The sequence below is a fragment of the Cervus elaphus genome, chromosome 24, assembly GCF_910594005.1.
Source record: "Cervus elaphus chromosome 24, mCerEla1.1, whole genome shotgun sequence".
Classification (NCBI taxonomy): Eukaryota; Metazoa; Chordata; class Mammalia; order Artiodactyla; family Cervidae; genus Cervus; species Cervus elaphus.
In genome coordinates, this window is record NC_057838.1 from 40,612,616 (window position 1) to 40,639,339 (window position 26,724).

The following is a 26,724-nucleotide window of genomic DNA, read 5'->3' on the forward strand; positions in this document are numbered from 1 at the left end:
AAATTGCCAACATCCATTGGATCATCGAAAAAGCAAGAGTTCCAGAAAAACATCTACTTCTGCTTTATTGACTATGCCAAAGCCTTCAACTGTGTGGATCACAACAAACTGTGGAAAATTTTTCAAGAGATGGGAATACCAGATCACCTGACCTGCCTCCTGAGAAATATGTATGCAGGTCAAGAAGCAACAGTGAGAACCAGACGTGGAACAACAGACTGGTTCCAAGTCAGGAAAGGAGTACATCAAGGCTGTATATTGTCACCCTGCTTATTTAACTTATATGCAGAGTACATCATGAGAAACACTGGGCTGGAGGAAGCACAAGCTGGAATCAAGATTGCCAGCAGAAATATCAATAACCTCAGTTATGCAGATGACATCACCCTGATGGCAGAAAGCAAAGAAGAACTAAAGAGCCTCTTGATGAAAGTGAAAGAGGAGAGTGAACAGTTGGCTTAAAGCTCAACATTCAGAAAGCTAAGATCATGGCATCTGGTTCCATCACTTCAAGGCAAATAGATGGGGAAACAGTGCAAACAGTGACAGACTTTTATTATTCTGGCCTCCAAAATCACTGCAGATGGTGACTGCAGCCATGAAATTAAAAGACGCTTGCTCCTTGGAAGAAAAGTTATGACCAACCTAGACACTATATTAAAAAACAGAGACATTACTTTGTCAACAAAGGTCCGTCTAGTCAAAGCTGTGGTTTTCCAGTAGTCATGTATGAATGTGAGAGTTGGACTATAAGGAAAGCTGAGCACTGAAAAATTGATGCTTTTGAATTGTGGTGTTGGAGAAGACTCTTGAGAGTCCCTTGGACTGCAAGGAGATCCAGCCAGTCCATCCTAAAGGAAATCAGTCCTGAATATTCACTGGAAGGACTCTTCCAATTGGAAGAACTGACTCTAAAAAGACCCTGATGCTGGGAAAGATTGAAGGTGGAAGGAGAAGGGAATGACAGACTGGCTCAATGGATATGAGTTTGAGTAAACTCCCAGAGTTGATGATGGCCAGGGAGGCCTGGCGTGCTGCAGTCCATGGGGTCACAAAGAGTTGGACACGACTGAGCGACTGAACTGAACCAAACTAAACAATCAGAAGGAAGTAATTAAGTTGGACAAGACTTCGATACTTGATCTCTTTTTTCCAAATGATTTTGTCAGTTTGTTTTTTTAAGTAGAGTTATGATATTTTATATTTTTCAGTCTGAGTTTTCTTCATTTCTTTAAGGTGGAAAAATTTATGTTTGTTCTAGGTAATTCCTTGACAAAAAATATTGATTTAAGAAATAGAGACATTGAAAATATAATTTTCTGTGGTATTTTGAAAGCTTGAATTAGAGAAATATTATCTAATTAAAGCTATGATACATTAAATATTCATTTACTTATGATAACTTCTCTCCTTGTTATTTAATGTACCTTGTCATATCTTATGGTGTTTTTATGGTAACCGTAATCAACTATAAGAATATAGAGATTTTTCTATAATTCTTCAGGAAGGAAATAAAGAGGTTTGGACTTAATGATACTGATATGATATCCTGCAATAAAAGAATATGAAAAATATTAAAAAATGGTTAAAACTCTGAGCTGCTGTACATGTTACTCCTCAGTATGTGAATTTCTCAGTTAAAAAAATCAGATTTTTTTCTTAAGGATAATTTCATTTTTTTCAATTTCTTTTTTTAGGAAAAAGTGCAGTTTTAAAGTGTCTACTGGACATTCACAAAATTTTTCAGGAAAATGACCCAGCTTATATTCTAAATGATCTCTACATCTCAGACTACTGTGTGTGGATTCAGAAAGCCAAGTAAGTTTTGAGTTATGTGTGCTACATGCTCCCATTTCTGGAACACTGAAGAAAGCGAAATAACCTGGAGTATTAGTTTTAATTAGGGAGAAACCTTTACACCTACCAATACTTGAGAAGTACGGGATCAACATGGGGTACTTGGTGAAGTTGCTTAGGGAGAAGGTGCAGATGACAAAAAGGTGAAGTTTTCTAGAAAAAATTAGTAATAGCCTGGAAAATAAGTGTTAAACAGTTGTGACTATTCATTGTTATGCTATTGACTGTTCTCAATGAAATTGCAAGACTGATCTATCTGAACCTGTATCTGTAGTTGATCTATAGGGGAGTGTGAGTGTTCAAAACAGGCATTAAAAGCCTGCTTTGGCACACACATGCGTGCCAGCGTATGTGTAACATGACAGGATGCAGACCTAATCAGATCTAATAAAAATAACTGTGCCCTCTTTGGTTAATCACTGGTGAATGGAATCCTTTATTCAGAGTATAAGCACAACTTTCAGAGCCCAATTAAATGTATCTAAGGGTCTGAACACGAAGAAATGAGCTCCTTGAACTTGGTATGTAAAAAAAAAAATTTTTAATTGTTTACCGTTGTCTCACTCAAGATTTCTTACCAAGTTTAAAAATACAATGAATTTTCATTTTTTTAAGAATGTTCTATAGACCTGATTCTTATCAGACATGGTCAAAATATCCATTTTAGTAGCAGGAGACTGTTAATTGAGAACATACAAAAAGAGCCTTTGATTAGAATAATTCTTAGGTGCTATAGAAAATGATGGCATAATATCATTTGTAACTTAGGAGATAAATGATAATATTTTCACTGTTACTGTGAATGGTAAATGAATGCGTTAGGATGGCTTTTCATGCCTGTTTTGAACAAGCCATTATATAGAGTTTATTTTTGATTTCTGTTCATGGGGAAGCAATTATATTGCGAGAGTGAAGTAAGAAAAAAACTTGAGGCTGTACCTGTTGTAAGCAAAATGCTTAGCGACCGCTCAGGATAATGCCTAATAGCATACAGCAGGTGGTGTCAGCGTTCGGAGTAGAAATCTAGATTTCACCAGATGGAAAATTGCATCTTTAACCCCTGAGGTCATAATGGTATGTCATCACTTCATTTGATCCTTCTGCTAATTGAGCTTATCAAATACCCTGCTGCCATTTCCCGTTGTTTTCATAATAAAATTAAATTGAAATAGTCTATTTGTGAGGATTTAGGTTTTTCATTTTTCTTTCAGGGTGAGGAATTTATAAGCATGTAATGAGCATTGAAGTTTATGCTAGGATCCCATTTCTGAGAGTGCCTCCTTGCTCTGTTTGTGGCATTCTTTATTGACTAGAGAGATCTTATTTCATTGAAGTAGAAGAGTGTAATGCCCTCAAGTTGATGTGGGGATTAATAGGACTTTCTTTCACTTTAAAAGTTTTTCCCTTTGTTTTAAGTTGCAGGAAATCAAATAACATTCTTAGGCTCCTTGTCATTGTTACGGTAACAGTAATTTTTAAAAAGATGTTAATGTATAGGGAGCAGAATAGAAGAGAGAAACCAACAGGAAATCTTCAAATTGCTTTGGAAAAGAAATTTTCAACTTTACCATGTGACTGTAACGTTCCTTTCTCTAAGTAGGCTGTGTTGTTTTCACTTTGTGTGTTATGTTTTAACTATTTTCCCCTCCCCCTTGAAGTAAGAGAACTGAATTTTAATTAAATTTTCTAATTTCATTCTTAGTTTTTCAAGCACAGCATAATTGAGCTTTCTAGTATCATCTTAATTGTGAACTTTGAATTAATACTATGGTGAATGTCCATAATTTTCATAACTAATTTCTTCCTTAGTTTTTCACTTTCTATTTCTATTCCAGATAACTTATTAGTGAAATCTAGTGCCTTATTTTTATGTGTTAAAATAGTTCTGCATTTTCCTTAGTCTCTAGTTGATGTTTTTGATTTTTAATAATGACTGTGTAAAATTTTATTTGATGTACCAGATAAGTGCTACATTCTGACTAGCATTCCATTTTTACAGTCAGACATTTACTTTGGCAAACACTTACTGGAATATGGGCAGCAAAGCCATTCTTATGGTGAATTAATGAAGTTAGGACAACAGTTACCGTGAGGTTTTGCCTTAGGGCTTCATAGTTAGTTTTCCTTGTGACATTTGTGTCTTGAAGAGCACACTTGCAGACCTTAAAAACTGAAACTCGTGTATTTTTATTTCGAGTTTTAGACTCTGCACATTACTTTTCTAAAAAGAAATGCTTCATGCTATCCTTCATCGTAAGCTTCATTGGAAGTTTCGAGTGTGGTGGCTTCTGCAACAAACACAACTTGGGTAGCAGCATGCAGAGGTGGTTTGCTTGAGGTCATATATCTTATAAGAGATATGTCTGTGATAATCTCAGGTCTTCTGGCTCCAGGTTGCATGTTTTCCAAGATCTGCCACCTAGACAAGCAGTTGTCTCTGTCCATGATATGGGGTGGGGTGGAGAGTGAAGAGGGGCACCTTCCCTGTAGAGGGCTTTTCCTTCAGGAAGAGGGATTAAGGATTTATCTGTCTTCTTCAGGGATGTTCCCATAGCACTTGGTTTAGAGATCACTTGGGCACACATTGTGTCTGCCTCTCATTGTAGTAATTTAGGTGCATATCTCTTTCTTCCTCTAAAATTTTGAAATCCATGTGAATAAGCACCTATCTGCGCCCATTACAGTCCCTTGTGAGCACAATAAATTTCAGCTGAATGGTACCTCATAGAGCCAGTTGAAGGAACACTTCTTTTTTTTCCCCCCTCAACCAAACTGTAAATCAATTCTAACCTATGTTTATTGAAATTTTTTCTTTTTTCTTTTTATTTATTTATTTATTTTTTGTTTATTGAAATTTTTAGCTACATTCCATTTAAGATTTCGCCTTTCCCCTGATTTCCTTCTGGTGGGCTGTGCTCACCAGTAGCACTGGTAGTTCTGACCTACTGAAAGTTTAGCATTTTACACTCTTTAGTATAAGCTGGAGTGGGAAAGCTTACACTGTAAAATATGTTCCAGCCCCGCATCTCATTGACAATAAGACTTTAGCAAGTCACTCCATTACGTCATCTAATGCACTCAGTGTTAGTATTTTAATGCATGGTGTATTTTAAAATGACACAGGATAGAATATGATGTTGTTTTTCTGTGTCAAAGATTTTGAATGTTTCTTTTTTAATAATTAAAATCTAAAGTCCCAGCTAACTTCACTATAAGTCAGAGCTTGTCCATGAAGATTCTATATCTTCGTTTTCTCTGGTGTGGTTTTTTAAGGTAGGTAGTTGTGGGGGAGAAAAGAAAATATATGTCTTTGAAACACTGAGCCTTTTTATATTGAACTGATAAATGGTTTCCTCTTATTAATACTCTTTGTGCGTTTGTTTTTTTCACTGCTTTTTTGCATTGTTCCCACCCCACCCCATGAAATGAAATCTTTTTTTTTCTTTTTCCCATTTATTTTTATTAGTTGAAGGCTAATTACTTTACAATATTATAGTGGTTTTTGCCATACATTGACTTTTTTTTAATATCAACTCAAATCCTTTAGTTTTTATTAAACCAAATCCAAGAACTTTTCAATGCCTTACTAGAGGATTGCCTCACAACTGAACCATCATTTCTGGAGGGGAGGAAACCACAGCTTCGGGGACATGACTGAAGTTTGGCCGTGTCCCGTCATAAATGCTCCAACATCACCAGGGACGGAGGCTCAGCGAGACGCCTTCTGCCCCACCTGTCTACGAAAGTTACTTCTTCAGCTCCTCCAGCACCACATGAGGCTCCGGAAGCTTGAGTTTGCCTGGGGGCCCCTTCTTAAGACCCGTCCAGAGCTCCGCGCTGCTGCCGCGCAGCATCACCTCGAAGCTGCCCCTCCGCGGCCTGGCGGGGTTCACCTTCACCGCCAGCTCCGGGGCCTGCAGGCGCAGCGCCTGGCTCACAGCCGCGGCGTTGCGCCCATAGACACGTCAGCTCGTGCAGTGCTCGATGACGACGCTCGGCCCCTCCACTCCCCTCTCCTGGCCGCTGGCCGGCTTCTCCCGCTGCGGCCAGCGCCGCCTCGGCCTTTCGCTTCCTCCCGCGGGACGCCATGGCGCCTGGGGCCCGGCTGGGGACAGGGCGCAGTCGTGGCCACCGGGTACAGGCCAGCCTGGCTCCGCACGCCGAACCGCAGTCCAGGAACTCGGCTCCCGGCGCAAAACCTCTCAAGAGCGAAATGAAATCTTAGCTTGCAGCCCTTTGGACACTAATGTGCAAAGTTTGTAGAAGTAAACAACTCCATTGCTAGAGAGTTTTATTTGCTAAATCCTGGACCTCGGATTCTGTAATACAGCATACTCTGCTCTGCTGCAGCTCTTGGCACACCTGGCGGTTGCTGCGCGCTATTTATTGGTCGGCTTCCACAGTGGGCCCCTCCCCCAAGCAAATGACTGTCCAGGAGGGACAGTTAGTGGTCCTGCTCAGCCATTGGTCAGTTCTGCATTGGGCCCCTCCCACAATGAATAATTGTCAAACAGCAACCGTTAGTAAGCCATTCAGCCAACGGTCAGCGGAACTGTGGTCCTGAGGTGGAGAGTGAGGTAAGAGGTGGATCCCAGCTTTCTCCCGGTGCCCTCTAACTCGCCTGGCCTTGGGCCAGCGCATGAGCTGAGCGGTCCAGGAAACAGGCTGGGGGCTGTGTCCTGTAGGGCTCCAGAGCCCTCGCCAAGGCAGCCCACTGGCTGGGTCGGCTTTGAGGTGAGGTGAATCTCTTCTGTATCCCTGTCTCTGTGACCTGATGGCCGCAGCCGTCTGCCTGACATGCGCTCTTCTGGCCCTGCCCCCGCCATTCCAACCTCCTGAGGAACTTGAGGGTCAGTTGGGTCTTAGGTGCCTGGTTCCCTCCATGATGACAGCAGGGCAGAATCTGGGGACCTGACCCTGAGGGAGCTGCCAGCTGAGATCTGCTTCCTCAGCCAGTACCTGGGCGCTGGCGGGAGGACCCAGGCCGAGTGGTATATGAAGGTTTTGGGGCAGAGTAACTGGCCCTGTGGGAACCTCTCAAGTCAGGACCTGGACCTCAGAGGGTGAAAGCTGTGCCCTGGGACCTTGCTCTTTGTTGTCGGAACAGAGAGTAACATTTGTTTATTGTAGATTTATAGGAACATCATTGACATGACCTCAAGAATGAAGAATCTGGTACCAAAAAATTTGCAGCAACTAACCACTTCCTTCCCTCACCTTTTCTGTGAGGAAAGCTTTCCGAGAATTTGGGGTTTTTAAGGCAGGAGCCACCCATCTCCTTGCAAGGCTCTCAATTAACTTTTCTGTGTTCCAAACTCTGATGTTTTGGCATTGTTTGGCCTCACTGTGTATCAGACACACAGACTGGCATTTCAGTAACATTTCCTCAATTGTGAATAAACTCAAGCTATTTCTGCACTCAAATTTTAAAATTTTAGAAAACTTAGAACCTTATCTTTGCTTCATACTGCTTTGGTTGCTTCATCTGTGTATGTGTTTTGGTAGGGAGAAGAATTATGTTCCTGAGAAGAGTGTAGATCTCTTCCTTTTGGCTTTCTCTTGTTCCTGGTTTATCTACCAAAAGCCATGGGAGTGGTGGTAACTGATGTAGAGGTAAAACATCGGCATTGGATGTAAAAGTGGAATTATTTATTTTTTTTAATCACTAATTATCAAGCCCTACCATGTGCCAGGAACTGAGTTGATGGAGCCACTCTGGTGAACAAGAGACATGCCACTTTGTAGCTGACCTTCTAGCAGGAAACACAGATGTAAGGGGAATATTATTCTGTAGCCAAATAGTGGCTGCAGTGGGAAAGTATGGGTGCTGTGGAACCAGCTAGAAGGCCACATGCCTAGTCTTAGGGTCTTGGAAACCACTTCCAGAAGGAAGAGTTGAAACTGAGGGCTGAAAGGTCAGTAGGGGATGGTCAGATGCAGATGGGGAAGCAGGTATGGAGAGTATTTCAGACAATAGGGACCAAAGAATATGGACTTTTTAAAGAGCTTGAAAGCTCAGGTTGGTTGACTCTTGGTACAGGAATGAGAGGAAAGACATGAGGCTGATTCTTATAGAGCCTTGGCCACATGAAGATGTTTGAAATTTATCCTGGAAGAGTGTGGAGAATCTAAAGAGTTTAAGTGCTCGGATATGTGTATGAGTGACATGGTGAGATTTAGATTCTGGGAGGGTCCGTCAGGTCACATTGTGGGGAATGAACTGGCATGGGGGCAGAGCTCAGATTCAAGCTGGAAAGGCTGGTTTCAGATGAAAAGGTGATGGAAGCAAAAGGCAGTTGTAGCCTGAATGAGGGCAGTGAGAGTGGGGCAGGAGACAAGTGGTCAGGGGTATGAGAGAGGACCAAATAAGAATTGGATCTCAGGCAATGGTGAGAAGTGGGGGAGTCAAAGATGAGATCTGAATTTTGACTTGGCCAGTAAACCAGGTAGTTGGAGGTGCATTTGCTGAAATTAAATCGTATTGGAGAACGGTATAGGGTAGAAGAAAAGTGAGAAGGGAGGTAAGATGAGGCGTTCAGTTTTAAAAATGTTGATTTGAGATCTCTAAGGAGTATCTGTGAAAAAAGAGGAACATTTGGATCACAGCTGGAAAAGATATATGGAGAAGAGTTGGACAAAGAAGGGATATGAATTAATAGCAAAACATAGAAAATGGTATCTGGTTGCACAGCACTGTTTCACATATGAGTATAATAATAATCAGCAGATGCATTCCAGGCTGGGCGAACAGCATCATGCAGAGGAGCAGACAAATCAAACATGTAAGCAACATGGAGAATAGATTTTCTGGTTGTAGCTCTGGTGCACTGAAGGGCAAGAATGGATGTGAGGCGTTTTTGCTTTTGGATCACAAGTTTTATCTGTCCTTTCAAAAGTGCAAGTGAAGTCACTCAGTCGTGTCCGACTCTTTGCGACCCCCCCGGATTGACTATAGCCTACCAGGCTCCTCCGTCCATGGGATTTTCCAGGCAGGAATACTGGAGTGGGTTGCCTTTTCCTTCTCCTTATCTGTCCTTTAGTGTCCCTTTATTATTGAATAAGAGAGTCTGCAGTTAGCCTGGGGTCCTGGCATTTTAGTAACAGGGCCAGATATGAAACCCTTATTTCTCCCTTCAGTGTCTGGAGACTACAACAGTATTTTTACTTAGAAATCGCTTGGTTACAAACAAGAAACCCACCTGGACTTCTATAGTAAAAATGGGGATGTCATCAGAAGGCTGTCGGTTATCTTCTGGGACCCAGGTGCTGGGAGTGTGCAGTTCGACCCCTGAGCTCAAGGCATAAAGTACGACAGTTGACTGACTTTCTGGTGACTTGTGGTCCCTCACATTGCTTCTTTCTGTAAATCCTTGCTGCTCTACTTCCTTGATGCATGAGAAGGAGAATGGCTTTTCCACTGCTCTGAGTTTCCATGTGCCTAGTTTCAGTAGAGATGGACTAGAGTCCCTTGCTTGTGATTCCAAGGGAGGAGCATATGGTTGATCCAGTGTGGGTCAGTGTTTGTTTCTGGTCTAGTTGCCTTGATCACAGTGGGCATGTGCCCCCTAAAGTGGTATACACATAGTCCCAGGGCCCACTTTGTCACTAGTGAGTGGCCTTTCTCAAAGCAGGGTGTGGTGCATATGTGGCATGCAGACCCTCGAAGAGGACTGCTGTAATTTCATGACACCTATCTGAACTATAACTGAGGGAGAGCCCTGCTGCCCATGTCACTGATGCTTATAATAAAAATACAGTGCTGTGGCTGATTTCAGAGGTCTGTTTAATTCAGGCATAACCAAATGATGATCAGGCACTCTAGGTGGTTTCACTTCTGCAGGGGAAGTTCCTTCCCTGACAAATGGTACAACATTAAGTGTTACATTAGCTGCTAATGATTAGCATGTAGAAATTTCAAGAGACAATTGTGCAGAATTTCAAGCAAGTTAAACCTCCCTTGAATTGAAATCATTCTTGGTAAGGTGCTTATTCTGGCCTGTCAAGTTGCTCTTCAGTTTTACTGTTTATTTTTAATTAAATCCACAAATTCATCCTGGATGGGAGTGGGTTTTATCTCCATAAGAAAAGATTAGTACATGCCAATCTCCATTCACTTGTAGCCCTTCAGTGAGGTTTCATATAGAAAGGATTTACTTAATGGTTCTTCACCTTATCACCAGTAGTTCAGCAATGCCCACTGGGGGCTGCTGCTCTTCATTAGACTTCTCTAACAAGAAATGTGCCAGTGAATCATGGGATTATGAATGTTCCTAAAGAGTTCAGGTCAAAATAACCCTTTGTAAAGATATGAATGCTCCCTGTAACTATATACATTGAGAAAACTTGTCAAAGAATCCTGTATCTGAATGTCCCAAGGTTTGTGGAGCTTTTTGTTGTTGTTTTTTAAAATTTGTAATATCCTTTTTTTTTTTAGTAGCATTTTTATTTTGGAATAGTTTTAGATTTATAGAAAAATTATGAATATGGTTTAGAGAGTTCCCAGATGCCCCAGACTCAGTTTCCCCTATAATTAACTTTCTATATCCATATGTGTTTTGTCACAAAGAATCATTATTGATACATTATTATTAGCTAAAGCCCATAGATTTATTTAGATTTTCCTACTTCTTAACTAATATCCTTTTCCTCGTTCAGGTTATCATGTTTTGTTTTGTTTTTTATTAAGAACGGGAACTCAGATCAGTCAAGCTCCGTTTCTTGCATGTTTTGTTTTTTCAAGAGCTTAAATGTTATCAAAAGGCAATAAAATATTATTGTGATATGTTAAGATTTATCTGAGGGGCTTAATACATACAAACGTTCTAATCCAGACCTTGGGGAAAAAATATGTTTGGCAGGTGGGAGAATTTTTAGAAATTTGAAGACATAATTCATTTATCATTTTTACTTGTACCTATACTGTGGGTATTGTGATTTTGCTAGATTAATAAAAATAGAACAGATTTGTAAAAATAAAGTAAGACTTTATATTTTCTGACTGATTTTCTAAAGGTGGAGGATTTAGTGAAGAAAGTGTGAATACAAGTTCTTGTAAAAAAGAAACTTTCAGGGGTGACTTGGCAGCTCCCAAACCGGAAAGTGCCTGCGTTTATTGCTACATGGAGGTTTGTGTGTGTCACGCCCATTCAAGAGCTACAGCTGGGTGGCTGTGTTTGGTTTTTGTCTCTGTCCTTACTCGTTTTGTTTTTGGATACTTGGCTTCAGACTTCTCACATCCTTGGTTTTGGCTTGCTGGAGCCCTGGCTTTTCACGGAGTATAATTAGCTACTGTGTGAGCAAATTGGTATGTTCCTTCACCTCTCTTGCTCTAATGTAGTTTTTGCATGTCAAAGGTCTTGGGAGGATTCTCAGTGGAGAAGCCCTGTAGGATCAAGTGAGTTCAGGTGGGGATTGATGTAGTCAGCTTTTGTAAACCAGTATTTTCTGCTTCAGATAGAATTTTCCCTTGCTTGGATGGTCTTCACGTCTCATTCAGAGAAGAGGCTTACATTGATTAATGTGGTGTATGTGGTGGTTATCGTACTTAGAAAGTGCTCTGTTTAAGAAGAGCTTTGTCAAGAGCGTCCTTTGAATGGAGTCACAAGAAAGCTTTTTTTAAAAAACCGACAACTTCCAAGTACAGTTTCCTTTTTCTTCTGCCAAATATGATTGAAACCCAATCCTTGTTATAACATAATTATCTCAACCTAAGCCAGCAGGGAGTTGCTGTCCTAATGTAAGGGGTGTGAAGTCCCCTAAATAAATAGAGGATTAATTACATTCACAGCATGTTGTGAAGGTGATGAGATTGATTGTGATCATTTGACTGGTCCCATTTCCTGCTCTGACTACTTTCCTGAATAAATAGAAGCTGAGAAAATTATAAATAGAGCTTTAGAGAGTATTCTGCCTGGGATGGGAAATGATGTTGGAAAAGGGCCTCTGAGGTTTATTCCTTGATTGTAAGTGATGCATAACATTTATTGTAGATAATTTTATCATTGATTATTTGCTGTTCTCAGTTTAAAAAGCTTTCCAGGAAATAGTTTTTATCTTGTAAAATATAGATATTAATAGAGCATTGAGAGAATTTGACAGATTCTTTTTTAAATGGATGGGTTTCAGCAAATTCCTGGTCCATTTCTAGATGTTTTCATTTAGTGTGGCCTTTTAGAAGGTTTACACTAAGGAAAGTGTCAGCTCTTCCATGCTTGTGTTGTCTTTTCCTCCTAGAAGCTTCTGCTTTTGTTAAAATGATGTAGTATTTTCATGAAGCGTACTGTTTTCTAGTTTTATTTTATGTTTATCTTATCTCTTTTTCATGCATAGTTTTCTAATACTGTAAAATTGTGGTTACAATTTAGATGTTTATTTTCCAAATCTATTGCAGTCGCCTCCAAAGTGAGGTGATCTTAGGCCATGGAGAGCATAAAACAGTGTTTTTAGCATGCAGGAAAACTGTATAGATCTGTGTTTATTAAGAAAAATATTCAGCTTCACTAATATTTAATATATGGATCAGTAGCAAAAGTCATGTTTTGTGGGTACCATTATTTTTAAAAATAATGGTCTGAAGTTTAGAGGAACAACCATCGTTGTTTCCAAACGGAAGCAGTATATTTATTCTCAGCCTGAATTATGGCTGGGAAGGGGTTGTTTTGCCTAAGAAACTGCAGTTGAGGTTCAGGGACTCCAGTCAGCCTCTGCCAATTGCTTGAATTTAGCTGAAGACATAGAAACTCAACTTTTGGAGCTTGAGATTTATGCTAGCTATGAAATGGTCCCTTCCTGCTTAAGTTGTATGTTCTGTTTGCTTAGTTGAGAGAGAGAAGCCTGACTTGGAAGGCAGGGCCTTTGTCACAATGGTAGCACATATTTCTTGGACACTTTGGGCTACAGAGGCTTTGTCTTTTGCTTTTGAGCTTCTTATTGTTAACCTATAGTATGAAAGAACAAAAAGATGACTATCATTATGAGGCAAAATGATTGAAATTTGAAATGGATGATTATATAGGTCTGGGAGTGGGATGAGATAGAGGTTCTTTCTCAAGATGTATGATTCTGTGAAGAATGATTTTGTTATTTTATTGTTAATTACTGATTTGAAAAAATAATTATTGAGCATCTGCCCAACCAGGAGTTAAAAGAAGTGGTGAATTTTAGCATTCTAGGATTTCACCTAGAATGTAGTAAGTCAACTATTTGCAGAGGCCTTGTGGCAGGAGGGAATTTTATATGTGTTCAAGAAACTGAAGGAACATAGGATGTTCAGCCAGAGTGTCTGAAACCTAAAAGGTGTATGTGTGTGTGTGGATGGATCAGGATGTGACTGGTGATTCAGGCAGGGCCCAGACTGTAGAGTAGCTTCTATGTAATGTTAAGAATCTTTATCTTAAGTGCAGTGGGAAGCTGGAAAAAGATCTTGGGTACATGATGGGAGATCACTAGGATAATAGTGTGAATTGCATGTTGTACCAGCTAGAAAGGTTCTTGTAAAGGATGAATGTAACCTGACCAGGAAATTAGAATTTAGAAACTAAAATGAATTTGGGGAGAGAGGGAAAAGATATCATGGAAGATTATGCCTGAGTTTGTGGCTTGCACAGCTGAAGAAGTGATGAGAATGCATTTGGGAAAAATAATTCTCAGGCTGTTGACTTTTGTTAGAAAAATTCCTCTATTTACAGAACTTACCTTCTTTTGGGGTGGTCTGCTAAAACTAATGGTTTTCTTTCTTTGCCTCTGTGGATTTTTTTTTTTTAATTCTTTAATGGAACTATTGGGTTCAGTTATCTAGCTTATTTGCCTTTTTTGTATGTTTGTAAAGTTTATTTTTAAAAAATATTTTCTTATGAAATATTACAATAAGATAAATGTGTACACTTTAAGAATAATAAAAGAAGTGAACATGCATATATTTACCACCAATCCTAAGAAGTAGAGCATTACCAGTTTCCTAGAGGCACCCTATGGGAGCAGTCCCAGTTTGCTAACCACAATTCTGAATTTTGTGTTAATCATTACCTTGCTTTTCCTTATGGTTTTGCCATCGATGTATTTATCCCAAGTTTAGTTTTAGTTTTACTTGCTTCTGAACTGTATGTAAATGGAATCATACTGTATGTGTTCTGCTGTTACTTGCAATTCTCACATAATGTTTTTTCTTTTCCTTTTTTTTTGGATTTATCCATGATGATGCATATAGAAAATGAAAGTGTTAGTCACTCAGTCGTGTCCGACTCTTTACAACCCCATGGACTTTACTCCCCAGGCTTATCTGTCCATGGAATTCTCCAGGCAAGAATACTGGGTTGCTGTTCCCTTCTCCAGGGGATCTTCCTGACCCAGGAATTGAACCTGGGTCTCCTACATTGTAGGCAGATTCTTTACTGTCTGATCCACCAGGGAAGTCACCAGGGAAGATGATGCACATAGGTATAGTTTATTTTCCTGCTGTGTGAATCGACTGCAATTTGCTTATCTATTGTAATGTGTATTGTATTGCTGATGAATGGTTCCCATTTTGGGTTATGAGAAAAATCCTGCTCTGAACATATTTGTTCATGCTTCATGGTACACTTGTGCAACTTTTTGAGTAAGCCCTTTTACTCCGGAGTGGAATTGCTGGGATTTAGAGGATGGCTATAGGCCAGTTAGACTTTACTGGGTAATGCCAAACTATTTTCCAAAGTGGCTGTACCAATTTATTTCAACTTATTCCATAGCTCATCCTTCATATCAGCACTTGTATTGTTCACATTTTAAAATTTGACATTCTCCAAGGCTGTGAAAGAGTTTCTTTTGTAATTTTCACTTTCTTGGTAACAAGTGGATCTAAGCATCCTTTCATATTTATTAGCCATTCATGTTCCTTCTTTTGTGAAATATCTGTCTGTTGTATTGGCCTAATTTTCATTAGGCCTATCTTTTTCTTTTTGATTTTTAGATTTCTCTGATAGTCTGGATACTAGTCCTTTATTGATTAAATATGTTGCAAACATTTCCCCCCATTTTGTAGTTTATCTTCCAGTCTCCTTGTAGTGTCTATATAAACAGAAGTTTTTAATTTTAACATTGTAGGATTTATCAATATGTTCCTTTTTAGGTATGCTTTTTGTTTCTTCTTTAAGAAAGTTTTTTGATTTGCTTGTCATAAAGATATTCTCATATAGTATCTTCTAAAATTTTTATTCCCTTGGGTTTAGCATCTAAGTCTTTAGTCCACCTGGAACTGATTTTTGTATGTTTTATGAGGTAGGGGATCCAGTTTCATTTTTTCCCCATATGGATAACCTTATTCCGGCTTCATTTATTAAATAGTCCATCCTTTCCCTATGCATCCTGCAGTGCTCACTCTGTCATACATCAAGTTTACATATATACACGGATCTGCCTCTGGGTTGTCTCTTCAGTTTCACTGATTTACTTGTCTATCATTTGCCAATACCATACTTTCTTAATTACTGCAGCTTTGTATCTTAGAATCAGCTTGTCAAATTCCATGAATAACACTTTGACTGGAATTGCTTTGAATCTATTTATCAGTTTGGGGAGACCAAAACATTTCATCTCTTTGCAATAACATGGTGTGACTCTCTTAAGTTTTCTTAGATGTCTTTTAATGAAATTGCATAATAATACTCCATAAAAACTTTACACATGTTTTGCTAGATTTACTGCTTTAGTTTTTGCTTTGCTATTATAAATGGTATTTTTTAAAAAAATTTAATTTTCAAACTTCTTGTTTAAAATATGCAGAAATATAATTCATTTTTTAATACTGATTTTTGTATCCAGCTACCTTGTTAAACTCTATTATCAACTTACATACAGTTTCTTCCCAGTTTTTGATATAGGCAATGATAGCAATGCAAATAATAGCAGTTAGATTTCTTCTTTTCCAATCTTTATATCTTTTATTTCCTTTTGTCTTTTTCTTCATCATATTAGACTGACTAGACCCTCCAGTAAAATACTGAATAGATGTAGTGGTAAAGTACTTCTTATCTTGCTCTTTATTTTTTAGAAAAAACTTTCAGCAATTCACCATTAAATTGGTGTTTGCTGCAGGCTTTCGTAGATAGCCTATATCATGTTAAGAAAGGTTCCTGTTATTCATAGTTTTTGCTAAGAGTTACAATCCCAAATGGTCATCAAATTTTATCACATATTTGCCTCATCTTTTGGGATGATCTTAAGGATTTTCTTCTTTAATCTGCTACTAGACCATTCAGGTATGACCTAAATCAAATCCCTTATGACTATACAGTGAAAGTGGGAAATAGATTTAAGGGACTAGATCTGATAGTGAGTGCCTGATGAACTACAGATGGAGGTTCGTGGCATTGTACAGGAAATAGGAATCAAGACCATCCCCAAGAGAAAGAAATGCAAAAAAGCAAAATGGCTGTCTGAGGAGGCCATACAAATAGCTGTGAAAAGAAGGGAAGCAAAAAGCAAAGAAGAGAAGGAAAGATATACCCATTTGAATGCACAGTTCCAAAGAACAGCAAGGATAAGAGAGCTTTCCTCAGTGATCAATGCAAAGAAATAGAGGAAAACAACAGAATGGGAAAGACTAGAGATCTCTTCAAGAAAATTAGAGATACCAAGGGAACATTTCATGCAAAGATAGGCTCGATAAAGGACAGAAATAGTAGGGACCTAACAGAAGCAGAAGGTATTAAGAAGAGGTGGCAAGAATACACAGAAGAATTGTACAAAAAAGATCTTCACAACCCAGATAATCACAATGGTGTGATCACTCACCTAGAGCCAAACATCCTGGAATGTGAAGTCAAGTGGGCCTTAGGAAGCATCACTACAAACAAAGCTAGTGGAGTTGATGGAATTCTAGTTGAGCTTTTTTTAATCCTGAAAGATGATGCTGTGAAAGTGCTGCACAAATTTGCCAGCAAATTTGGAAAACCCAGCAGTGGCCACAGGACTGGAAAAGGTCAGTTTTCATTCCAATCCCAAAGAAAGGCAATGCTGAAGAATGTTCAAATTGCTACACAATTGCATTCATCTCACATGAAAACGGACCTTTTCCAGTCCTGTGGCTTAAAGCTCAACATTCAGAAAACTAAGATTGTGGCATCCGGTCCCATCACTTCATGGCAAATAGATGGGGAATAGGAATCAAGATATTCTCATATAGTATCTTCTAAAAGTATTCTGGCCTGGAGAATTCCATGGCCTATATAGTTCATGCGGTTGCAAAGAGTTGGACACGACTGAGTGACTTTCACTACTGCATGCCAGGCATTGTGCTAAGTGCTTTATATCTATTTATGCATTTTTTTTTATAACCTCTTAATCTCACAGGTTTTGAACGGGTCCCCATTTTTTTGTGGCCCCAGGTTACAGGTATGGAAACTGAAGCTCAAAGAGATGAAGAAACCTAGTCCTGCTTGTCTTCAGAACCTAAGCTCTTAACCACCTTGCTGTGGTCAGTCAATCCCTGTTGTCTTCCAGATCATTAACCCTCCCTCTCCATTAACACTGCATACTCCATCTCTGTTGATGGATTTCTAGTGTGGTTTCTATTATTGAGCATTTAGTCTTCTTAGGGAGATACGATATGCAAATAGAAGAGTTAGAGGATTGTAGAGTGAATCCCTGCCTTGTTGCCAGTGATACAGTTGTAAGAAAGATATTGACTCAGAGAAGAGGGAACTTGGAGTGGTCTACAGGGCTGGGTGGAGTAGGAGGGTCTTGACCTGGGAAGTAAAGATGGGTGGGATCTAACCAGGCACAGAGAGAAAAGAGGGAGGTGTGCAAGGCAAATCCCCACAGTTAAAACAGTTGTGCTGGGAGTGAGACAAGTAGCAAACTGGTCACACCAGTATAGCGGGAACATGTTGGGGTATTGAGAGTAGGTTGGAGCAGTGGGAAGATGCATAAAAGTTTGCAGAATGTAAGGGTTGCAAGCAGGCAGCCATTGGGTCACTGTTGGTACTCAGTTTTCTAAAACTTCTAATTGGTTGTCAGCACTTAGAAATTGGTAGATTTTATGTCAAAATCTGGATTTACAGCTGCTCCTGAACTAATGGAAGTTCTGGCACTTGCTGAGCCCACATTCCCACATGGTGACAATTGGCTGGAGCTGAGGCCAGCTGTCTCCATCATGCGGAATAAGTGTCTTCATTCTGCCACAGACCCCCTCCACTTCCTTGCGACTCCATCTGCCTAGCTGGTGAGGGCAGCAGAGTTTGTGACCTTGGCCTCATGGATACAGGCTCTGAGAATGGCTCAGAGGTCCTTGTCCTTTCTTCCTGCCAAACTGCAAGCTGCATGCGAGCAGGAGCCACGCTTTGCTTATGCACTACTGCGCTGCTCAGGCTGGAAATCTGCCCCACACATCTCAGGCCCTCAATCAGTGTGGTACTTGGATGGCACCAGTGACCACTTAATAGTGGGCTTAATTTTGGAAGCTAAATACTGCTGAGGCGCACATCAGTAAACCTAGTGGCTCATTTTAAATCCACTTAAAAAGGCAAACTGTAGATGACCCTTAAGCAGCAAACAGGTCACTTATGAAGTTGAGAATGGTCATGGTGTGTGTCAAGGAAAGAGCTGCTGGTTGTTCATTGCTCTGTTTCCAACACCACTCCTGGACACGGGTAGGCACGCTCTTATTTTCTTCTTTGGACACAAACTAAACAATAGAAGTAGAACATGCATCAGGAGGAGTTCGGGCATGTACTTATTTGCTTCACTCAGCAGGACAGTAGCACGACAGAGATCACAGCCAGAGCTCCTGGCTTGGCGTGGTTTCCCCAAAATCTGTAAAACCCTCGTTGCTTTTCACTAGGGATGTGATCTTTCCTCCTGGCTGCTGATGGCAGCTCTCCACCCTGGTTTAGTTTAGTCTGGCTTCTTGTTTTGTTTCTTTCTTTGTTTCCCTTTCTTCCACACTTGGTATTCCTCAGGGTTCTGTCTGCACGCACCTTGCCATGGGAAGCCCCGGGAAAGAAGAAAGTCCAGCCGCCTCTACCCTCAGGCTCAGCTCCAGAAAATCAAAGCCGAGCAGAGGCAGCTCTTCTCTGCCTGTAGCAGGGTCAGCGATTTGTGTAATGTTTTCCCTGTCAGCTTATCTCTGCCGATTTCTTGTGTTTTTGAGCAAGAGGAGGAAGCTCCACGGCTGCCTTTTTAAGCAGGTGGGAGCTCAGCTGCGATCAAAGCCCAGCCTCGCACTCCCTGCTGACAGCCAACCCTGCTTTTTTGTCAAGTGCTCCTGATGGGACTGGATTCATCTCGTTGGAGTGAGATGGCTCCAAGAAAAAACCCACCCGGATGCCCCAACAAAGAATGAAAGGAGAAAAGCACTTACATCTCTCACGCCACGTGGGAAGTGTTTTGATAACATCGTTTGAATCAAACCATAATTAGGCTTTTGCATCTAGTTCTTGTAGGAACATGAAATGCCGTTCAGCCAGCAGGTTTGTTTTTCACAGCCATCTAACTGGGGGTTTCACTTGTGCTGTGTATGCCTGTATTTAGTCAAATGATATCTTGGAGCCACTTTTTCATTCTTATTTTTAGTAATCAGTAATTTTTGTAGATAGTAATTTGGGTCTATTGGACATCTTGGCAACTCTTCAGTTCTAATTATAGCAGAGTTTTTGCCTGTATGTTTTGATGCTAAAGTGAACATAGGATTTTAAAGAGATGTCCAACAAACTAGTTGAGTCCTAGTTTTTGAAAGTCATGGTTACTACCCTAAAATAGAGAACCAAGTGTAATTGTATCCTAGAAAACTTGATTTGCATAAAAGTTTGGTCAAGGATTGTGTCCCCCAACATAGGAAAGATTCTCCTGGCCAGTGCAGTCTTCCAGCATCTCGTTTCACATGGGTGATAAGCCCTCTGAGTACCCAGCTGATGTCACTGCTTCCTGGGAGCCAGCACACAGCAGGTGCGTGTGTTAGAAGCCCAGGCTACCCCCAGATTTTCCCTCTAGTATCAGGCACGTGTTGCCCTGTGAGCCATGGTAAAGTGTGGAGAGTCCCGGCTTAGCCTGTGTGGCTGAAGAAAGAATCACACGGGCTCATGCATGTGAATGCAGCTTGAAAAGCCTCCAGTCTGGTGCTTGTGTGGAATATTCATGCTCCAAGTTGAGGTAGCCCAATGGTCTTAGCTTTGTCTAGGCCTCATCTTTGTCACAGAAAATTAGGGTTTTAGATTTTAATTATGTGGTCCAACTTTATATTCATAGCCTTCCAAGGCTATTTTAGTGTAAATTAATTAAAATAAAATGCAATTTAGGATTCAACTCCTCAGCCACACTGGACATTTCAAGTGCTCAGTTGGCACGTGTGTCTTGTGGGTAGCATATTGGATAGTACAGATCTAGGATATTTGCATCATTACATGAAGCCCCACTGGATGACCCTGGGCTCAGTAGGTTCCTTCCAACCTGCAGTTGTGTAGACCTCAACAGAGTAGCTTCCTCAATCCTTAGGAGAATTTTTTTTTTAAAGGAGAATTGATTGTGCCTCTAGTGTCCTATCCTCCACTCATACCAGGTGCATGGATCTGCTGTAATCTTTGCCCTTGTTTCCCTGGTGGCTGAGCATGAGGTCTTCCTATGTCATCTTTCATTGTTTCTTAGCAGAGAAAATTTAGCTGTAGAAGGATACATTCTTGAGCCCTCAAGTAGTTTTATATAGCTTATATTTATCATATGAAATACTGTAAAATTCTGGTAGAATTTTTCTCCTCTTTTCCTAAACCTCTGGGTCTTCCTTTTTAGAAACAAAGTAGCATGTTGTCACGTCCCATGAACATGGGCCCACACAGGTAGGCTATCGGGCTCAGGTGAAGGCAGGTAGGAGAAGCAGTTTCTAGGCATGGATGCATGATCTGTATATCTGGAGATTAGACAACCACGTGGGAATTGACATCCATATGGCTCTTAGGACTGGAAACAGGGAGTCAGTTTGAGTGCTATACTCTGTGGGCTGGAGGCTCAAGCCGGGAAGAAATGGATCAGTATAAAGAAAGAGTAAAGCCAGGTCCCACACTTCAGGCTGTTCAGCGTATTTGGTCTTTATGTCACCTTTCAGTGAGGTCTTTTCTAAACACTTATAAAAATGGAACCTCCTCTGTCCTTAGCACTCCTAGGCCACTTCTTAGCTCTGTTTTCCCCATAGCACTTACACCATGTGGCACATTTATTGTCTATCTTTTCCTGCAGAGTATAAGCTCCATGAACACAAGGATCCTTATGTGTTTTGCTCAGTCCTTGGGCACATAGTACTTTCAGTAAATGTTTATTGAATGAATGAATGAATGAAAAAATTCACCTGCTACATTGTTTCATTGAGACCTGTAGGCAGAGGTTACTTGTAGGAGGGTCCAGGTGAAGTAATGGGTGGAGGTTGGGGAAGGCAGGCAAGGTATTGGGGCTATTTGGACAGCAGAGGGATCAGGGCAGATTTTTGGAGCCTGACCTTGGTAGAGGTCCCTGTGGAGGTTGAAGATTCTGTACAAGATAGCAGCTGACCTTAGCTTTGTAGACTCGGGGCTGAGAGATAAGGTACTTCTGAGATTGAGCCTCAGGATTAAGCTGGCCTAGAAGAAAGGGCCACAGGGAGAACCTTGAGCCAAAGGGCCATTAGAGAACGGTTCCTTGCACCTTTGACCTGGAGCCATGGTTGCTGAGTGGCTGCAGGCTGAAGATTCAGGTTTATGCTCCAGGTAAGAGAGGGCTAGGACAGAGTCAGGCCGCCCTTTCTAGAACCTGTAAAGGGAAAGAAATGCTTTACCCTCAAGAGCTGACCCAGGACTCAGGGAGAGCCTCATGCTGCTCCCACCCTCCCAGGTGTTTGATCAGATTGAGTCAGTGATGTTGAAGCCATAAAGTGTAAGGTGGTCATAATCTTCATTCTGATAAAGATGATGGTCACAGCTATCTGACTTAGTGCTTCTGAGACTTTATTGAGCAAACAGGTCCCCTGGGAGCTTGTTAAAATGCAGATTCTGATTTTGTAATTCTAACAAGTTCTGGGGTAATGCTGCTGCTACTGGTCCATACTTTAAGTAGCAAGGAACTATAAGTAGCAAGGCTTTATTAAAGAGAGAAGCTAAATATGTCATTGACATCAATTGCTCTTATTAAAACTATTTTAAAATTCCCCTTAGATGGGCTGGGGGCTGCCACTTGAGAATGTTCTAATAGGCAAATGCTTTTCACTTTAGTTGAAGTAATTTTTGAGAGAATATAAATAAGCATTAAGAAAATCGGCCTTCCCCAATTTTAATTTTCTGTAGATGAATGCTTGTCGGCACTGTTGTCCAGTCTGTCTTTCAAATCCAAGACTTCCCAAATCAGTCACTGAGTACTCCAAGCCTGAGTTGAGTGGACTTTTATGTCTATTCCCTTCGTGCAAGAGGTGGTTGTGCGCAGCAGGATATAGTGTAGTGTGCTGAGCCACTGACCAAGCTGGTCTTGACATGGGCCTGGATCGGGGTTAAGAGAAATCTGTTCTGGTGACGCACAGGAGTTGGTGGCACCTGACTCACACTGAAGGCTCTCCATGCTTTTATCAGTATTTCTGTCTGGAAGAATTAAGAGAGAGAGGCAGGAAAGATGACTTGAAACCATGAGCATTTTGGAATTTGTGTTCTGAGAGTCAGGGTCTCTTATAAATAGACCCTCTTCCATGCATCTCTCCTTTCTGCCACATACCAAGATAGAATGTTTAGTCCCTGTGGAAAGCAGTCAGCCTGTCCCATGGTCTGAGGATGGAGCCATGGACCTAATGGTGCTATTCTCCTTGTTCTGTGATGCCACCGTTCCCATGTGCTTCTTCCTGTTTTTCTACCCTGGACTGCTTCTCATAGTCCTTGAGACCATTTCAGTTTAGACGACCTGTTCTGTAAGAGCAAACCTTGTCTACTGTCTTCGCTTTGTTACCACCATTCCAAACCTGAAATGGTTGCCCCCTTCTTCTGGTCTCATGGCCAATACCTAGTTACAGTCACCTTTCATCATTTACAGAAGTATGTTATATGAAGTTGTTGCAGACACTCAATTAGCAAACTTGCAACTATTGAAATACACGGTTAGTTTCTTGTGAGCCTCTGGTCACAACATTTTCATCAACCAATCAGCACATAGCCTTGTTTTATTAGTGTTTCTGCTTAAAGACACTTTATTTCATATATACCAATATTATTGATTCATTCACAGTGAACTCATGGCCAACAGCACCATAACTCATGCCTGAACAAAGCTTATCTAAGAACATATGTTTTCTTCATAAGACACATTCTAGGCTTTGGGCAGTAGACAACAGTTCAACATTGAACTTGGAGGCCATGATATACAGGAAAATTGTCAACAAAAGCCCCCAGATGCAAAAACCATGGCACTAAATTGACCGTGAAGAAGGACCCTATTTACAGTATGAAAACTGAAACAAGAAGGCAGAGCTGCATCCAGTCATCCCTCAGGATATGTGTGTTGGGTATTGAAGATGCCCACTGCTCTCTGTGCAGCCATGAATGACTACATAAGGCTGAGGAGTATTGATTTTGAGGCTACAGGAAACTGCGACAAGTAGTCAGATTTACCAATATGGAATTTGTGAATAACAAAGCCTGTAAACATTGGTATACAGACTCACACAGAAGGGGCAGAAGAGAAGAAATAACTATTGCTTCTCTCCAAGAATCTGATATTTAAAAATTTAAGATAAGCATTGAAGTAGTCAATTTAGGCTGAATTAGGACTTTAGTCTTACCCTGATTTTAAGGCATAAAATGGTTTTCCTATGGAATTATATGTGGGAACAGACGATCTCTTCAATGCCTGGGGCACCCCAGGCTGATCCTTATCATAGATGTCCTTCACTCTCGTAGGATATCTTCTTCCTTGCCAAGTCCAGACTAAGATTATATGATCCTCAGAGCAAAGACTGTATTTTATATTCACCATTACATCCACCAAACCTGGTGCATAGAAGATGGTCAATAAATATTTGTCAAAAGACTGACTTTGGACCTGGGCACTGCAGCTCAGTCTGCTTGCTTCTGGTTCGTGTCCACCACCCCGTGACCTCAGTTCCTCAGATCTGAAACCTACAAAGTTCTGAAAGCAGAAGTATTTTCAGGGCAATGGACAGCACAACCTGACTGACCTAAATTCAACTGGTGACCTGAGGCCATTTATAACATTTATTCAACTTGGAGTGACTAACCATACATCTTGCATAGAAATATTAGTCTATTTGATTACAGATTGCTGCTGGTGGTGTTAAGTAATGCATAGTATAATATTACAGGTCCAGAATCACCTTTCTTATGTATAAAACAAACTGGAATTTTGGAACTCATCTAGGTCCAAGAGTTTCAGATGATGTCTTATTCACTTTTACTATTATTTAGGGATTTTCTGTAGAAATTTTATTTAAGAAGCAAATTTATTTAAAAACAAATTAGAGACATAAATGATTATGGCCTCTGGAAGATGAGGAGATGGTTAAGGGATATAATCAGATAGCTTACCTCCTGCAGGAACAATGTATAGAGTAAAGTCCCAGAGTAAGTTTGAAGAGTGGTAAGAATAGTTTCTTATGTGAATTGGAAGCTTAAATCATGAAAAGTGAAGGAGTTGATAAATCTTAAGACTTTATCATAAATATTAAAAATGTGAGTCTTTTATTAGAAAAAAAGATTCCTTGAATTTCAGGACATATTTGAAAGATTGGCCATAATGTCCAAATCAACTGTCATTTCACAGAAAAATGTATTTGTAAAACATTCATTTCAGTTCAGTCAGTCAGTCATGTCCAACTCTTTGCAACCCCATGAACTGCAGCACGCCAGGCCTCCCTGGCCATCACCAACTCCCGGAGTTTACACAAACTCATGTCCATTGAGTCGGTGATGCCATCCAACCATCTCATCCTCTGTCATCCCCTTCTCCTCCTGCCCTCAATCTTTCCCAGCATCAGGGTCTTTTCCAATGAGTCAGTTCTTCGCATCAGGTGGCCAAAGTACTGCAGTTTCAGCTTCAACATCAGTCCTTCCAATGAACACCCAGGACTGAGCTCCTTTAGGATGGACTGGTTGGATCTCCTTGCAGTCCAAGGGATTCTCAAGAGTCTTCTCCAAAACCACAGTTCAAAAACATCAATTCTTTGGCACTCAGCTTTCTTTACAGTACAACTCTCACATCCATACATGATTACTAGAAAAACCATAGCCTTGACTAGATGGACCTTTGTTAACAAAGTAATGTCTCTGCTTTTTAATATACTGTCTAGGTTGGTCATAACTTTCTTTCCAAGGAATAAGCGTCTTTTAATTTCATGGCTGCAATCACCATCTGCAGTGATTTTGGAGCCCCAAAAAATAAAGTCAGCCACTGTTTCCACTCTTTCCCCATCTATTTGCCATGAAGTGATGGGACTGGATGCTATGATCTTAGTTTTTTGAATGTTGAGCTTTAAGCCAACTTTTTCACTCTCCTCTTTCACTTTCATCAAGAGGCTCTTTAGTTCTTCACTTTCTGCAATAAGGGTGGTGTCATCTGCATATCTGAGGTTATTGATATTTTTTCCAGCAACCTTGATTCCAGCTTGTGCTTCATCCAGCCCAGTGTTTCTCATGATGTACTCTGCATGTAAGTTAAACAAGCAGGGTGACAATATACAGCCTTGACGTGCTCCTTTTCCTATTTGGAACCAGTCTGTTGTTCCATGTCCAGTTCTAACTGTTGCTTCCTGACCTGCTTACAGGTTTCTCAAGAGGCAGGTCAGGTGGTCTGGTATTCCCATCTCTTTCAGAATTTTCCACAGTATATTGTGATCCACACAGTCAAAGGCTTTGGCATAGTCAATAAAGCAGAAAGAGATGTTTTTCTGGAACTCTCTTGCTTTTTCAATGATCCAGCGGATGTTGTTATAAAACATACTCTTCTGTTTAAAAAAAAATTCATAGCAAAAGAACCGCAGTATCAGAGGTTTGCCAAAAACAGGTTTTCCCGTCTGCTTCTCTTCTACTGGTAATAATAAAGAAGATTATTATAATGAAGCACCTGGAAACGGAATCTGGTTGTCTTTTCTCCTTCTCTAGGGGAAGGGTTTTTTTTTTAAACCCTGTATAAATTTTAATTGGAATTGAAAATATAGCCTGGAGTCTTACAAACCTTGGGCTTCCCTTGTGGCTCAGACAGTAAAGAATCTACCTGCAATGTGAGAGACCCAGGTTCGATCCCTGGGTCAGAAAGAACCCTTGAAGAAGAATATGGCTACCCACTCCAGTATTCTTGCCTAGAGAATTTCAGGACAGAGGAGCCTGGCGGGCTATAGTCCGTGGGGTCACAAAGGGTTAAACATGACTGAGCAGCTAACACTTATAAACCTTTGTACTCATTTAAAAACAAAACAAAACTATCTGGGGACTTCCTTGGTGGTTCAGTGGCTAAGACTTCTCACTCCCAATGCTGGAGGCCTGGGTTAGATCCCTAGTCCAGGAGCTAGATCCCACATACCACAACTAAGAGTTTGCCTGCTGCAACTAAAGATCACATGTGCTACAACTAAGACCGAGTGCAGCCAAATAAATAAATAAATGTTTTAGAAAGCAAGCTTCAGTCTGTACTACACAAATTTGATAAAGTTGCTCACTTTGTAGAAAATATTCATACAAGTGATAGATTCCTGGTGGCTAGTTTTCAGGGTTTTAATTGGAAAGATGAAATATTTTTTTAATTAAACCTTTTATTTTGTATTAGAGTATAGTTGATTTACAGTGTTGTGATTGTTCCAGGTGGACAGCAGAGGGACTCAGCCATACATATACATGTGTCCATTCTTCCTCAAATTCCCTTCCATCCAGGCTGAAGGCTTGAAAA

General features: G+C 40.5%; 1 protein-coding gene and 1 pseudogene across 1 annotated transcript in view; one reads left to right on the plus strand and one right to left on the minus strand.

Moving 5' to 3' along the window:
- The window catches only part of SHQ1 (SHQ1, H/ACA ribonucleoprotein assembly factor), a 95,511-nt gene that overhangs the window by 54,709 nt on the left and 14,078 nt on the right, over positions 1 to 26,724 (plus strand). Inside the window, exon 10 of the mRNA XM_043886521.1 lies at positions 1,698 to 1,818. Coding sequence (XP_043742456.1) covers positions 1,698 to 1,818 — 121 coding nt within the window. The remainder of the gene's footprint in view (positions 1 to 1,697; positions 1,819 to 26,724) is intronic.
- On the minus strand, positions 5,595 to 5,946 carry LOC122683035 (annotated as a pseudogene).